General features: G+C 43.0%; 1 protein-coding gene across 3 annotated transcripts in view; it reads left to right on the top strand.

Annotated features, from left to right (window-relative positions):
• Positions 1–16,779, top strand: part of LOC117238796 (protein similar-like) — a 36,944-nt gene extending 20,165 nt beyond the window's left edge. For all 3 annotated transcript variants that reach the window (XM_033503988.1, XM_033503986.1, XM_033503985.1), the window contains exons 8-14: positions 10,226–10,745; positions 11,480–11,714; positions 12,558–12,904; positions 13,170–13,411; positions 13,488–13,633; positions 13,759–14,273; positions 16,354–16,779. In XM_033503988.1, coding sequence (XP_033359879.1) covers positions 10,226–10,745; positions 11,480–11,714; positions 12,558–12,904; positions 13,170–13,411; positions 13,488–13,633; positions 13,759–14,273; positions 16,354–16,683 — 2,335 coding nt within the window. In that variant the 3' untranslated portion in view covers positions 16,684–16,779. The remainder of the gene's footprint in view (positions 1–10,225; positions 10,746–11,479; positions 11,715–12,557; positions 12,905–13,169; positions 13,412–13,487; positions 13,634–13,758; positions 14,274–16,353) is intronic.
• Positions 16,780–17,493: the final 714 nt, after the last annotated feature.

Here is a 17,493-nt window from a genome sequence, read left to right on the forward strand (position 1 = left end):
CTTCTATCAGTTTCTCAATTTCATTGTCCAGTCACGCGATTCAAGCAGTAAAGTAACAAACCAGTCAATGATCTGACTCATCGAACGTTTATTTATCTCCACTTTTCAACAAGTGGAAGGTAAATTTCGACAGATAAATTTCCGTATTCTAAGCTGTGTAAACGAAAGAAAAAAAGTGGTCCAAAATTTTTCTACCCGATATAGATATCTCTTTTATCGAACTTGACACGGCAAATATATCCGAGAAAAAGTCGAGTTTCGGATATCTGTGCTTATGTGTGATTAAGTAACGCGCGATATACAAAGATAAATACCAAGGTATATACAGTAAAGATTGATGCAGGCTATGGTCGCCACGATGGACACGTTTGTCGAGCACTTGCGTACATAGGACGAAATGAAGTTCTTGAAATTACAATTGGTACAAAGGAGGGAATTTTCTTTCTGTCAATAGATAGTAGGATACGAGGACGAAGACGCGGAAGACTGGCTCGTTTTTCTTGTTAGAATGGTGGGCTTTCCTTACCATCGACGTCGTAAACGACTATAAAAGGGGGGACCAGGCTTTTATCTCGATCCCCGGCTGGGATTAACTCGATCCCAGCGGACCGTACTTTCTTGCGTTCGGCTTTCTCACGAAAAAATCGACCGGCGCGTACTTGCTCCGAGTCTCGCGACAAAAACACGGAAGAGGATCGCAGGCGAATAGTCCAGGATACGCGTGCGGAATATAGGTCAGAAAGGAGGTGGAAAGGATACAGACTCCGCTAACGCTACGTTAAAACTATCCACTTATACTGGGTTATATATAGCCAATTAGAATCGAAACAGTAGCGAGCGAGTATATAAATAGAGAAATGGTAAGCTCAACTAATTATACTACGAGAAGTTTTATCTTTACTTGGTTTCTGTAATATTGCACGTGCAAGTGCATTTCTTATTCTATCCCGAGACGATGTAAATAATCACCAACCGAATCTGGCGTACAAATTTTCTCTGTTTATACGTTTTTATAAAAGTTAATATTAACGCGAGCAAGAACGTTGACATATCCTAGGAATCTGTAGAAACAAACAGTATCAGTCGATTTCAACTGATTTTGTAGTTGCAGTGACAATTGCCCATCCACCATATTCCGATGTTACGTAAAACGATACGTCAGGTACCTGTATGTCATTTGCATTTAACGACAGAATACTCGGTATTTCCCACAGATATACATAGCTCGATAACCGACCAGATAGCGTCCCATTCTGTAGCCAGTTAACCAAAACACCGTAATTCCTATTGAAATTCAAAGAACCGAAATCGAATCGAAAGGAGGTCGCAAAAGCTCGCCGCGACGCATGTGTAGTTCGAGGATGTGGAGCGATAAGAGCATCGAACCCACGTAAATTATCGCGGGAACGTAGGGAATGGGGCACTGAGCATAGAGTATTTTCGTTTCGACCAGAAAGCGTTCTCCCCTGGCTACAGTTTTTTTTTTATTCGTTTTTCTAGATTTCCAACCCACGTATTTGTCACACATCTCTACCGACCAATTTATCTATTTCTTTTTCATCGTTCACGCATTTTTCCGTCGACCTATATCGCTTCGCTGTTTCTTCCTCTTGTCAGTTTAATAATAGTTTCTGCTATATATCAACCGTTCTTTATGAACTAATTATCGAATAACAACACCGGCCAACGCTGTTCTTGTCACGTCCAGCTATCGAACTCTTCTTGCCAGTCGTCTCCACCTCTTCTCTCTTGCCACTGAAGATTTCGTAACGAGTAAAGGTTTATCTTCGACTGGTAGATAATCTGTCGCGCGCTTTACACTGCGTCGTGCCGCGACGCGGCGCGACGCCCGCGCTAGTGAATCGCCGTACCTCGTGCGCGAGAGAAAGCCTTCTTTTTCGCGGCAGTCGCTCGACCGCACGTCACCGTGTTTGATAGCGTATAGAGATCAGCAGTGTCTATAGATTCGATCAATATTGTCGGCGATCGCGCGGCTGGCAGTCCAATTCAGAAAACTTGTCGTTGCTTGTATCCAGTGAATATCGTCTTCGTTTGCTTGATCGTTGGAATTAAGAGTATTTCGTTGGAGTGCATTAAGCTATTGACTCGTTGATAAGAGTCGAGGTGCGCGGCCAGAAAATTGGAACGGAAGATCGGAGTGAAAAATTGGTGGATCTTGTAACAATAAAACAATAGTTAGGTTTGTTTGATATTTTGTTATTTCCTCTTTTCGAATCTGTTCTTTTTTTTTTCTCTCGCCAGTCGATCGTGCGATTCATCACGTAGTAATTTCCGGATGAATATATCGGAAATTCACGCGAAAATCACGCGATCGGCTTGTCATGAAATTCCACGATAAAACTAATCTGCGTTTCCGCAGCGTGACGCGTCAGACCTTTGTATTTTGTGGAATTTTAGTCCTGCCGCGTAATAGTCGAATTCCAAAACGTTGTTCACGTAACTGCCTTCTTTTTTATTCTCAAAACGTTTTCGTTTAACGTCATCTCTTACGTTACTGGTAACTCAACTTCTTACGACATTCGTAACTATGAATATTCAAAGAATCGCCGATAATGTACGCGCATTCTACATTGGCCTTCCGAGCTGCACATCTCGGCAAATTTTTTCCGTTAATCCGGAAGAGTTGATTTAGGGGAAAAATCATCGTACAGACAATCTCTGATACTCGAAGCAACTAATTTATTTATTGGAGGAACGAACGGAAAACGACATTAAAATGCATCGAGTAAATACGTCAAGGGAATGTCTCTCGAGCGAAATTCATTTTTCCAACATTAAAAAATACCGCAAGTTCCAGCGAAACATCAAAAAGCTGTTGTGTACGATGTTTTATTTCAATTCCACGGCGAACATTTTCCTACAACACGTAGGACCTCCTCCTTCTGCTAAAACGAAACCGGGATTGGAATATAAAAGTTGGAATATTAAAAATTAAAAATTAGAAATCGCCGGCAAGTTTTAATTCGTCGTATACACTTCGCTCCGTATACGCGACATTTCGATTTTTCATAATTTTACCGGCCACTTCGAAAAGTTAGAGTACTCGTTAGAGTTCCTCTTTATCCAATCTATTCCTACCAATTTATCGATGTTCGTCGTAGTTCGTATAAATCGATCAGCGTAATTTACTCGTCTGCTTGTTATCGGTCAGTTATCGCGTACATCGTCGTACGATTGAAGCACGTTCGGATAGAGAGAGATAGATAACCGATCCAGTGACAAAGCGTGGTCGCGTGGAATTAGCTCGTGTATCGCCGGGTAACAGCCAGAACCGAACGATCGAAAGAGCGGAATCGCGATTTGCAAATCGAACGGGTGAATGAGGAACGGGTGACGCGAGGCCGACTCGCCGACGCACACGCTCGCGCGGCCGTTGCAGCAAATGCAGCAAGCGCGATCTTCCGAGCCAGTCTCGCCAGTGCGAGTGCAACGTTTCTGCCGTTAGTGTCAGTGCCAGTGCCAATCGGGCGTCGTTCGGACATTTGCCGGAACATTCGCGTCGGGAGATCGCGTGTTCGCCTCTGTCTCGCGCCGCATCCTCTTCTCTTCTCCCATTCGTCTCGTTTTCCTTTTCACTCGCCTTGACATCGCGGCCTTTTCGTTTCCGCTCTTGAAAGAGATGTCGGAACGTAACTCGGCGCTGAGAACTGGCGATTTGCAATTAAATCCGGCAAGTTGAAACTTCGCATGTAGATTCGGAAGATGTAGATTCGCAAAGATATCGTTCGCAAGCGAGTATACTGCAAGATCGTTAATTGCTGTGATACTTCCGATTCGATGAAGGGAAAGGAGCGCAAGTTGCAGTTAACAAGAGGATCCTCCCGTCTCATATAGATTTCTCCGAAGTTTACACACAAGGTATCGAAATTCCCGGAATCGCCAACAGGTTTCCGAGACCGAGGTACCGCTGTAAGCCGCGAAACGTCAGACCAACGTGACAAAGCGCAGCAACGGGCAATCGCTCGTTATTCGTCGCGATTCTTCGGTTTATTCATTTTTGTCCCGCGTTAAAACATCCGACGATAGGCGAGGGATAGCCGAGAGAGAGAGATAATGATCTCTCGGATCGTACGATCGATCAATTTTCACAGGAAGGGTGGCTGATAGACGAGCGTTGATCGTGTTTCGGTTCGTTACATAACGAACCGCTATTCAAACGGCAAACCACTGGCAAACACACACGGGGCACGCAATTTCTTCCCGCTGTGTATCGGCCGCGAAACCGGACACTACACGTTTTTTTTTCTCCACCATGTAATATTACGTTTTTCCTCGCAACGTGAATAAACACGTTTACGTCGTCGTCCATAATCGTGACGATCTTCAGCTGTGGACGTCAAACGCGCACGGAGGCTCGTTCGTTGTATCCCAGCCAAAATCCTTGCCATCGCGTTGACGAGTTACGAACGTTATTTTCGCGCCTGGTGAACGGACGCGCGCGCCGTGTTTTCCGCCTCAAGGGCAGCCCTCGTTAGCGCCTTGGATCTTAGGAAGACACTTTGAATCCTCGCTGGTGATAGAGTGGATATTGGATGCTAATGGATAGCGAGTTTGATCGCAGCCAGTTCGTCTGAAAACAAAACGTCTTCTCCCGTTTGAATGACAGAATCCTAACGTCTATCTCCACAACTCTAAATTCCTATAAACTCCAATACACACGCGTCTCTACGTTTTTGTGCTTCTAATGTCTAACAGCTGTATATTGTGTAATTCGTATCTCGACAAGATTCAAAGACAAGAATTTCGTTAGGACCCACTTTCACTCGTTCCCAGTATCTGCCTCGTTCTCCGGGCTTCTGATCACGTCGCTTTGTTTGTCCAGCCACTCACTGAATCGTCCTATTGTTCTCTCGATCGACGTCAAAGCGAAGACAGAGCACGAATCCCTTTTCTTCGGGGCGAGAAGCGCGAACGAGGCAAAGGCCGCGAAGCAGAACGCGTGCTGTGTCCGATTCGTGCCAAAATCATTGGCAAAGCAAAACCCTCCTCTCTTTCTCGCTCTCTGTTCGCTTCTTGCTTGCCCCCCTTCGAGACACACATCGCGAAGAGAAACGAACAGCAGTCGAGGGAAAGAGCGATTGACGCGTGGGCGACAAATTTTCCGCGCGGGGATGAGGATGGTTGACGTACAGGAGGAATAGAAAAACAGTAGGGGGCCATGGGTATACCAGATGGAAACCGAAGAGAAGAGGGGACTGATCCCACGTGCTCGATTGCACAAGTAACCGGGCGGTCGGCCGTCACTCTATTTTTAACAATACCGGCCGCATATTTAACTTGCACCTAACTCAACCTAATCGCTCTTTCTCTCTCTGTGCGTCTCTTTCTCTCCTAAATTCCCTATCGTTTCGTCGCACGGTTCACATGACCGTTCGTCGTTTTCTCCGCCTAAACGTACAAACCCGCGGATTCTTGTCGTCACTTCCCCTGTCAAAGAGATGGGCCATAAATTTGGGGCATTGCCTAGGTGGTAGTGAGCCGACGTGTATCGTGTATGTAAACTAGCGTCATCGAGCACAAAATTATAAAGTTTCGCTACCATTGAGAATAACGTACGGTGCATACAGAAAGTGCGTCTATTCTATATCGAATAATTAGGTTCGAGATTACGAAATATCGTTTAGTAGTTTAGTTTCGTACGAGTGCGCGAACGTTTAATGGTATGAAAGTGAAGGCCGACAAATGCTTCCTTAGAATTTAAGGATATGTAGGTAGAGAATACAATCTTTACAACGTATATTGTTACAAATTATTTCGTTATATGTGATTATTACAAATCAGACCGGTGGGGAGTCGCTCTGGTACGTCCGTCTCTCTCTCTCACATCGAAATTTTTAAACGAGAGTCAATTAGATGGATGAGCTCTATGGATAATAATCTACAGAAAACCGTGGCAATGTTCGACGCGAGTAAAACAAATGCCGAGAAAAAAGAACTCGGCAGTTTCGAATTCGCGGGTCGAACACCTTGTCGCGAAGTGATATCATCGTGTACGAGGTCGCGCCGTTTATTTTCCTACTTGAGCGGCTCGGCAGAATTCATCTCGCTCGCCAAACTCGAAACAGTCGAAGACGAACGAACCGTGGCCAACTAAAAATAAGCCCCGCTCGAAGCCGCATTTTTTATCGTGCAACGCGCCGTTATGCAAGTGAATTCGCGGGCCCGCGATCGGTCGGAACGGCTCACGAAATCCTACGCTCCGAAACCTCGCCGCGCCCACCGGTTCGAGTTCATTAAGCTTGTTCGCTCTACGATAACCAAACGACCCAAAGATCCCGGGATTTCGTGAATTTTTTTTTTTAATCTCGAGATTACTCTGTTAACCAGGTCATTTTTTAATCACAGCTCTCGTAATCATCGAATACTTTAGAGATTAAAGTGAACATAGCAGTTAATAGAGACAAATTATATTTCATATTGGAAACGATTTAAGTATTCGTCAATATAAATTACGATATAACGTACACTGTGGGTCATTTTTACCGAATAATATTCTCGTCGTTACAAAGCTTCAGAAATTTCAGGAAAATACGAAAGAATGATCATCGATGTATGTGACTCTCCGTTTTATTTTTTTTTTTCTCTTGACACATTAAAAGATCGTTTTCTCGTAATAAAGGGGGTAATAGAAAATGTCGGAAAATAGAAGAAATTTCTCTATGGAGAAATTATTATTTCTTTGAGGATCCTAGTTGCCAGCTATGTATCTCGTTCTTCTCCGTTAACAGGTTGACAAAGGCGGGAAATTCAAATTGTCAAAGGAGAAGAACTCGAATGGATAGTCACGCGACTCTTTATCTTTATTTCCATCGCTTCTGTATTTATGAAAGAAGCCACGTTCTTCGCTTACAAGCGTAGGTATTCCCGTTGAGATTCTCTCGCGTGATTTGCACGCAACCACGAGGCGACTGCGACGACGCTCCTGCCGTTCCACGTTTGGGGTCCCGCTGGTCAATTTGCGACAATTACCGAGCCGTTGTGACTGGTTAAAGTTAGTTAGTGCTCGACTCGGCCTATACTGTTGTATACGGTAACGCAGCGTCAGACGTCTCACCGTTTCCCCTTCAAACCCTCTGTCGCTCTCTCTTCTTCTCGTGGCATTTAATTCATTAAGGAACAACGTTGCATTAACGCAACATTTCGTTCGCAGCTTTTTCCTTTTAGTCGCTCTATGTCATCAAATTCTTTCCTTCGACGTTCTGGATATAAAAAGGAATTGCAAAGGTCCGATATATATATTTCTATACAAGTCACTTTATTTTCATCGTTCGATCGTCAGCGGTGAAATTTGGATGTCCAGTTTGAAAGTTCGCAACAAGTGTGCACTGTTTTAGTACAGTGTTTCGTTGCGCTTAGTCGTTGATCCAGACAGCGTGAAGTTTCCAATATTATAAAAAGAAATACAGACAATGTAAATTATAGTTATCGTCCCGCGTACGCTAGATAAGTTTCTCGCAGAAGCTTAAAGGAGCTTTCCTTCGATCTATGAGACAGCTTGTACGTCGTACGAACAGCTCGACTTCTTCAAGTCTCATGAAACAGCAGACCGTAGGCGAAAGAAGGAAATACGGCGAAGCGAGGAAAGAAGTACGAGGCGAAGCGTTGGAAATCTCCTTTCACAATCACAATTCAAAATTTCGTTATGTAAATTATAACTCGTAATCATAATCAAGTTACATAAATTGACGGAAAACAACAAATTGCGCATGTAGCGTTATGTTGATGCAACGTTGATTCTTAATAGGTTAATGAGTTAATCCTTGAATCGTGGCGTGCCCTAAGGAGGTATCCGCTATGTGTAGTTCTGTTATCAGCGAATTTAGCATCGAGATTAGAAGTTCGATATATTTGTCTTTCGTTTTAAATTTCTGTAACTTATCTACGCAATTATAAAAAACGATTTCGAATTTTTCGTTTCCGTAGTCGAAAATCCGCGAGTAACGAGTTCTTCTCTACTCTTTCCTTTCTTTTTTCTTTTCCCTTCTTTTTTTTTTTTTTTTTTCGTCCGTGAAAATTGACGGCTCACACGCGCTCGATCACGCTCGTCGTCGAATCGGCTGCTAGCGCTAGCAGCCTTAACCTTCGCGATAACCTACATCGAGAGCAGAGAGGCGAGAAAGCCACGGCTCCTCGCCAGAGATCGGCGTGTAGTCGCTTTTCTACGATGTCCCTGACGCATTTTGGCCGATCGAGGTGTCACTGTGACATTAGAATCGCTTGACACCTCCTCTATCGTACTGATCCGTTTTCCAACGAACCAAGCTTATTTCGCTCGCGGGAGAACAACTTGCAAGAATTTAACGGCGCGATCGAGTTTCATAATGATTACAATGTGCAAGCTTTATCTTATTTTCGACACATAGTTTTGTCATATCCGATTGGACGATTCTTGTCTTTATCTCGAGGTCGTGAAACCTACTACAGATATTCGAACGTTCCGAGATAGGAGAAAACGACGAAGATCGAATTTGCATCTTTTCGTACAATTAATTATAGATATAGGTATAGATGTACATTTCCCAAAGGTTGTTCGTCGCTTCGAGTAATTATTAGGTCGATAATATACGAGCCACTCGGACGTCAAACTGACGAGCAACTCCATCGAGGTTAGTTATATTTGGCTCTCGAAGAATTAAACATCGGTCGTAACTTCTCGATTCTAAAATCGCAAGAAACTTTTAAAGAACGAACCTGGTTAGTTCGACTTCCCAGTTCGACTTCCCAGTGTGGCTCCTATATTTGTTTCGTATTCTCTGTTTGTAAATAGGACGAAAATAGGACGGATATATAAGACAACCTAATAAAATCATTCCCACTTATATAAATATGAAAAACAAACTGGCGGGCTCAAGAAAATTGCCAAGACGACACTCGAGTCTCCTCCGTAAGATCAACGAGTTACGAGGACAAAATTATCCCAAAGTATGTTCGTCTTCTCACGTGCGGCGATTAAAATTCGTCGGAAACGAAAGCACTTTGGTAAGAACGGTATCTAGAGATCGGTTTTGGCAGGCGTCTTGTGTTCAAGTCGTCACACGATTTCTAAAGCCATAAAATCTGGCCGTCGTAATGGCAAACTCGAGGATCGACCTCGAGTCAACTGCTGCCATTCGCCTGCATCTACACGAAAAGAAGAAGTACACGTTCATTGAGCTTCGGCCCGATCGGTTGATTGGTTCCATGTTGGTTCGAAGGAATTCGCTTCGTTCCAGCACGCGTTCGCAGCTTCCCGGCCCATCAAACGGTAATTGTTATGCAAGGGGGGCTCGCGAGCTAAAAACCGTGGCCATGTGCTTCGCTCTCTCGCGTACGAGGGTCAGGACCCGAACGAACGAACGAACCGGAGTACACGAGGGGGGAACACGAGCGGTGCGCCCGTTCGAACGTCTAACTAGGCCGTCGAAGACGGCTAGTACCATCTCAGTTGATCATCCAACCTATTCGCGTTCGAATAGCATAAGCCGGTCGTTCTTTGGTACGTTTCACATTTTCCTCGATACTGTGGTAAACGTGGTTCTTGGTCACCGTGATTGGGAGTTTTCGCGGATTTTGATCTTTCGTCGACCGATCTTTCTTTCTCGATCGCTGAGGAGTGGCAGTGGTACGTACTTTACTTTATCGCGCAACGTTTCGTACGAGTTAACTCTCGGCAGAGGGTGGATAATTTGTTGTTACGAGCGTAGAATGTACGGACGTGCCGGTATATTTGAGTCTCTGGGAAATATTCGTCGATTTTTCAATTCCATTACACAAGTACGCGATTAATGGTCGATTCTTAAGCGACGAGTGACTCGCTTCCGTAGGATCGTTTATCGCAGAAAGCTGGCATAAACGAGAGTGAATTTCGCTTTGTATTCCTGAAGCGCTATCTAAGGGAATTTTCACTGCGGCAAGTAAGAGAATATAATACAACAAACGAAGGCTGTTATGTAATTACGTAATATCAGTTGAAGTCTCTTAGAACGCCGGTTCAGAATAGAATATGAACTTGCGAGCCAGTCTGACCGGGTGAAATTTGGAAAATAAGAAACGCCAGACATAATATCGCTGTATGAACCGAAATTCACTCAGACTTCGTGCGACAGTTAGCTATTAGAAAACGCAGGTTTATTAAATGAATCGAGAGAGAAAGTGGTCGGTCACACGTAGAAACAGGATCGTCGATGGCGCGGCAGTTTCCACCAGGTAGGATTTCTGCTTTCAGCGGCGTGGAACGCGAGGATGAGGTGTACAGCGCGCGGCAGCTTGCAGCACGTGACAGCGAGGAGGCCGTGAAGCCGGAGGAGAAACCGGCTGCCACGAGCGACGTTGTCCAACTTCCACCTCTTCAAGCTACCACAAAGCTTCGTGTTCGAGTGCAAGTGAACAGCAAGAAGCTCGAGGATACAGCGCTCGAGGGGAAACAGCAACAATTATCGTTACCTGCTACAAAATCGAAACCAGCGACTACCGGCTCTTCCAATCGCGCGAGACCGTTGACAGTGACCAGTTCGATCTTCCGCGCGGCGGACAACAAAGCGAAGAAGGAGCCTGTTCAACTTCAGGACGGCTCGCGGAAGGATAACACCTTCCCGAGACCGGTCCAGTCTACAGAGAAATCGTTCGTCGGTGTACAGGCTTTGAAAGAATCGCTGGAAGAGTCGCTGAAGGAGAACAACGGGCCAAAACGGAAGCAACGGTGCCGCCAGCAATCTGTTGCTAGCCGCGCTCCGTTCGTGTTCCAGGTATGATACGAGGAAGGAGAATATAGCGAGGCTGTAAAACAGTTAAATTTCGGTAGGATTGGTAGTCGAAGAGGCTTGCAGTGATAAACAGGCAGAGTTCTAATATACGAGGCTTTTAGAACGACTAACTTGTCATGAGCCACTTTCTTGTTTCTTAGTTTCTTTATTTTGTTGCTCGGGTTTATCGTAGGATTAGCGTACAACTTTAAAAAAAGAAACGATATACTTCTGTAGATTTATTGCAAAGATATAACGTATAAGTAATAGTAAATTCCAAGGTAAACTTAAGAGAAACAGAGGATCGAATGATATCTCTTTTATTTGATTTTTAATTCTACAGTTGATCAATGTGGCGTCAGAGTGGCTCATTTATTGGGTCGCTCTATTAGGTCTTCAGACAATAGAAATTGTTACTATAAGGAGTTTTATAAAATTGCACGTATCTTATGAAACAGCAATATGGTTTAGTTTTGATCGATTTGCAGTTGATTTTTATTTGATTTATCCGCGTTACTAGAAATTATCTTTATCCTTGCGAATAGATAACATCTTGTATTAATTGATCGTTAATTGCTCATTGACTCATTGGCCATCCAAAGCTGTGAACGATAGCCACTGATCAATTTCACGACCTCGCTATATTCTTCAAGTATACGTTTTGTAGAGAGGGGAGTGTGTTCACTTTGAGAAAGAAAGTGAAAAGAATTTTGACGTTGATGGAAATGATCTTCTAGGGCAAACCCGCGGTGGAATACGATCCGGAGACAACGGTTCGTCAGGACAGGCCACACGTCGTTACTAGACACCTGTTCGCTTCTATTGCGACGCAACAACAACAACAACAACAGCAAGACCAGATCACCTGCAGACCACCGCCACAGACAGCGACAGCGAGTATCTTCGCTCCTCGTACCGAGGACATGAACAAAGGCTTCTTGACTTTCAGCGAGGATCATCCAGGCCTTACGAGTGGGTGTCATTCATCTCTTCCTTCGTATTGTTTCGCAACGAGTCTTGTTTTTCCTCGTCTTGTATCTTTACGTTTCACTCGTTTGCCTATCTCTTTAAACTCGTTGCTATTCGCGCAATAATCGAGAGATAAATGTCGTAACACGCGACTTCGGTCGATAACGATGAAGAGTATGAAAAGAGAAAGAGAGAGAGAGAGAGAGAGAGAGAGAGAGAGAGAAAATAATAATTAGGTGAGGGAGAAGTACTCGTTATACAAGAAAAACTTCGTAGGTAGACAGTAAATCTTGCCTATCACACGAGATACGATATTGCGAACATTTAGGATCAAATGACGAACACATGGAAACAGCATGATAAGATTATATTTGTTAATTTTTCCACTTTTATATAGTGACTAAGATTTCAATATTACTTAGTCGAAGAGAAAAACGATTTGCTGTGTAAAGAGATATATTATCTTTTAGAATTAGATAATAAATGTAAGAAGTTTCTCTCTTAAAAGCAACAAAGTAGCTAACGTTATATGACGTTCGACAATCAATTTTTCTTCAATGTTCAAGAATAGATAGATAGGTACGTAGACAGATATACAGAAGAATAGACACGAGCACGTTTAATTCTGAAAGCAATTGAAACGACGGATTAGATAATATGCAATTGATGACAATACATAAACTTAACTTAAAAATTGCTTTTTTTGTAAAATACAGAAGATACGTCTTATTGTGTATGTTCCCTTCAATTTTCGCTTAGAATAACCCATATTTGTTATAATACGGAAGTAAACAACGGTCGGTGTACCCTTGAAGGTATTTGAATTTCATCTATGGAATGTTACAGTGCTGAAGGACGAACCGGAGGATCTAACACATCTGGCGCCTACACCTGGCGACGTATGCGTCCCCCTCGAAGACACGCCTTTCCTTACGGACATGCTCGACGAGTTTATTCTTGGCAGCGACAACTATTGTCCCTTACTGAGCCCCGATGGAACCCTAGCACCTGAATTACGCTCCACAGATTTCACTGACTCTCTCAAAGATGCCGAGTTGGGAGACACCTCGAGGAGCAAGGATCTAGGGGAGTCTCTGGCCGATAGCGATCCGTTCATGTACGGAGATTCACCGAGCAGTCCATGTAGCATCGATCCCAGCGCGGTTTCACCGCCGCTCTCCAAGTACCGTCAAGTGAGCCGATTTTCTCGATTCCTTCACACACTTGCAGACATTACACAAATATTCTCAGATCTTCTCAAATATACTATGAATATTCCCAAATATTTTCAACCACTTGCAAATATTTCCAAGTATTCGTAAATATTTTCAAGTATTTCCAAGTATTTCCATACAACGTTTCCAAGTGTTTCCAAGTGTTGCCAAATATTTCCAAGTACTTCTAAATATCGTAATTGTAGTAAAAAATTGCTTAATCCCGTTGTGTATTATATTTCAGAGTCCAGAACGAAGTATAGATTCGTTGGGTAGCCCGACAGGGGGTAGCGGTGCGGACGGTTTATCGGAGGACGAGATGTTAATGTTAGGCCTGAACGATAGTATAGGCGACGACGAGTTGGAATTTAGAGCACCTTATATCCCAATGTCGGATCAGGATGAGGCTCTGGATCTGCTTATAAGCAATGATATGGTTATGTGGAGTCCGCCACAGACGACAGATCACAAAAGTTGTCTAAAATGGTACGAAATGACGGCACGAAAATTATAATTACGAGAACCAGCACGAGAACCGTGAATCTTTATGTATTGCTTACAGGACGTTAACGGAAAAGGAGCAACGAACGACAGATTCTAGTTTAGCGCAATTATTGAAAATGGATCAGGTCGTCTCCAGAAAATACAACGACCATGGAGGAGGTTTGGTGAATCCAGTACAAGTTCTCGGTCAGATCCCTAGGAAGAGTAAGTCCCTTCTTCTATCTACTAGTACAACTCTACCAATAACAAGTATATGAAACTATTAAGTGTTTTCTATCTGGATGACTTAAGGCTTCGTCGAGAGATTGATTATTATTATCCTGTCTCAGATATAAATCTAGATAACTGCCATTGGTCCTCCAAAATGGACAGACCAACGAAGCGTATTCACACTGCCTCCGTAGACGCAGGGAACGACAATAAGCGCATCAGATGTGACGAATCCGCGAAATGTAGCGATCACCTTAGTCTAGAGGATCACCTGTTAACAAAGCAGCAGCCGTCTTCGAGAAAATCGTCGAACTTGGGCAACAGTCAACTGTTGCGTCGCCTGGTGTCTCAACAGAACGTTCTGCGGAATAATTTCGCGAACGAATCGTACGACAGTACGGTAAAAGGTCGACAGAGCGTTAATCGATTAGAAGGGAATCTGAATGCGGAGGATGGCGAAGGAGACAGTGGTGGCGGAGGTGGAGTTAACGATGGCGGAGGAAGAAAAGTCGAAACGAACGAAGGAAGGTGTCGTCGAAGCGGCGTAGAAAACGGCGACGCGATCAGTCAGGTCTCTCAGCGGAATCCGGCGTGCAACAGCGTGCTAATGAATCTCCTGGTATCCGGCTGCGACGTGAGTGCGGGATACGTTTGTTTCGCGAAACCGAAGTCCTCCAAAAGCATAGCGAGCACGTGAAGCAGGCGACTGTTCGAACTCGCGATCGTTTTACGATATGTCTTCTGCCTGGAACATTGGGTCTTTCATAGGTCGTGAGCCGCGTTCTCAGCGTCTCAGCTATCATTGCCGAGTTAGTTCCAGTACATGAACATCAACGAAACATCGCGTCGCGATGGGTCGACCGTCCACCGATCTTACGAACGTTCCCTACGTTTGATCGTCGATCGATTCTTTTTATCTTTCTTTTTTTTTTTTTTTTTTAACTCTCGACAGCGTTTCGCGACAGTCTGAGACAGTTAGACGCGATATTTTCCGAGGCTGAGCCGATCAACCGATAAAGGATTAACGCGAAGAGTTAGTTGGCAGTTCACCAGACGATGCTTCCGAACTTCGTGTAATTTTTCCCGCGATGCAGACAACGATGGATTTACAAGTTTCCTAGGAAAGTTATTATCGCGATACTCGATTCGGTACTCGCAAATATGATCGCCGAGAGAGTGAGAGAGAGAGAGAGAGAAAGGCAGAAAGGAAGATCGAGTGATCGAGGGGTCTTAAGAGAGAAAGATAAAGAGGGAGAATATTTAGAGAGTCGAGATGACGAAAGTACAAAATATTCAGGACGATGTTGATAGAGTACAGAGCACGCGCGCGTCTCCCGTGTCTTCGAAGGATACACGGGGGATCTGTTAGGCGAGACGAGAGATGTAACTTCGCTCGGCCGTAGTTCGTTTAACCGTGTCGCTGTTTAACGTCACGTTATGTATTCTACTTCAAAGTATATAAAATTGTTGATTGAAGATTGTCCAAATACATTGAACATTGAACATCGAATCATCTGAACTGCTGCGTTTCGTTTCCTCCTTTCTCATCCTTCCGCTCCAATCGCCTTCCATCGTAGTCTTGATATTAATGCTACGTCCACGTGCTAAGTATACCAAGCGACGTTTCAACGAACGATTCTTTTGCTTTTAAACGATGTATCATGAACAACATCGAAGAAACAATCGATCATTACCGATAATGCTGATTATTGAACCTTTTTTTACATCTGTCGGTAGTGACGAGATTATTTTCAAAGATATTGCATCGATTTCTTTGCGTAATTTGAAAATGCGAATAACGTTTAACATACATGATAAAATATGATTTCGTCGCGTATGAAATTTCTTGGAATTTATGAGAAAAATTTATGCGTTTCACATTTCATTTATCAATATATCAATCATTGTTTTTACAATTTAAAAAAGATGCCAGTCGATTAGAAATGTGTTGTTTAGATCAGGATCTGTACCAAAGCTGACGAATCTGTGTGTATTTTAAAACTTTGAAACGATCGTGTGAATGCAAGTAACAAGTACAGAAGTAACATTTTCTATTTGACTTCTTTCGTAGTTAGAAATGTTTCCCAATTTCCTAGTCTTTCATACGAAACGCAGCAACACGCTTTCGAGACCGTGACGCGTTGAAAAACATACAACATTGTGGAGACATGCTCATATTTGGAGGGCTGAGGTTTATTTTCAGAATAAATAAAAAGAGAATATTTGACGTTGAATCAGTAAGATGAAGTCAGGACTCGTGTTGATTCATATGTTAGCCTCATATCTTTATTCTGAATAAACTGCGAATTTTTACCCAAATTTATATTTTTAAGAACACGATATAATCTTCGCTATATATAGTTTATTACGTGCATTTTCCCGTTTTTGAAATCGTTCTTAAGTGCATAAAAGCCCGCACTTTGTCCATTAATATTTATCGTTTAATCACAAAATTTTAGTTAAAAGACATTAAAAATAAACTGCAGTAATTGCATTATTTCTTATCTCAAAGTTTCCATTCCTTATAAAAGTATATAATTATAGCTATCTGGTTAGTATACTGACTTCATCCTATCAGTTACGTAACGTGTTACAGTATATTACCCTCGCGGAGGGTTGATTAAAATATCAAGAGTCACGCGATATTTAACCACACACCCATCATACTCTAGAAATCTGTGAACGAAGCATAATGATTGGTATAAATTATTTAGGAAAACCTAATGGACTCGCGGAACGTGCCGTCCATATACCCTAAAAGCCTGATGTCTCCACTGTCTGTGAACCTGGAGAACCACCAAATGGTGCCTCAATGTCCGGATTCCAGAGGGTCTAGCGTATCCTTCGACCAGCTGAGCCCCGCTGCGAGAAAGCAACTATCCAACAATACATTTATAACTGGAGGAGGATCAATCGAGTCGTCGCCATCCTCACCGATGATGCCATTCGATAATTTTGATTATGATACGAGTATGTCGGCTAGTGGTTTGCTTCAAGTGGAACCGGACCTATTTGGAAGTCTACTGAATCGGAATCTCGTTTAAGCAGTCGTGTTTAATCCGAATACAAGCCGACTCCGCAATCGAGTTGATCGGATTTCGTGGGGATTAAAAAGGAGAGGATTAAAAAAAAAAAAAAAAGAAGAAATGCAGTATCTAGAGCGAGATAATGGAAGATCAGTTTGTTACGGGGCAATGAAATGCTAAAGCGACGCAGTTGCAGATGATTCAGGGTGTTTATCTTGCACGATTTGATAGCGCGTATCGTGCAAATATATCAATATTTTTTCATTGGTAATTGTGCTATGTATAACGTGTCGTATGGATTCGTGATGATAGTTTTTCTCATACGAAAGTGCCAATGCATTTTTAGGACGTTAGCCGTTAAGTCTTGTAGTATAAAGGATAATGAGAGAACAGATCTACCTGTATGGTATAATATTGTTTTATGAATAAATCGAACGGGGATTCGGTTCGACTATAATAGAGCATAATTCTCTCTATATACAATGATTTTACCTCATTCAGACAAATATATTCGAGTCCACGAGTTTCGCTGTTCATTGATTTGAATTGTTGATAATTTGACGATGCATAGAAATTCGAGGCAAAAGAGAAAGCGACGGAGGACATTGTTAATTGAGAGAAAAAATATATGATATATATATAGGGTAAATAAGATGAGGATGTGTGAATGTGGAACACATGCGGCACTCGTTTTCTATATTATAGCCGATTGATACGGCATTTATGGCGAGCTGATAGCGTTTATCGCGATCCTTGCCGTCGTTGTTACTGTTTTTTATAGTTTTTAACGAGGCCAACCCGAGAATCAGTTGTTATTACCATATTATC

Source organism: Bombus vosnesenskii, unplaced genomic scaffold, assembly GCF_011952255.1.
Source record: "Bombus vosnesenskii isolate JDL3184/JDL3185 unplaced genomic scaffold, Bvos_JDL3184-5_v1.1 scf7180000013607, whole genome shotgun sequence".
NCBI lineage: Eukaryota > Metazoa > Arthropoda > Insecta > Hymenoptera > Apidae > Bombus > Bombus vosnesenskii.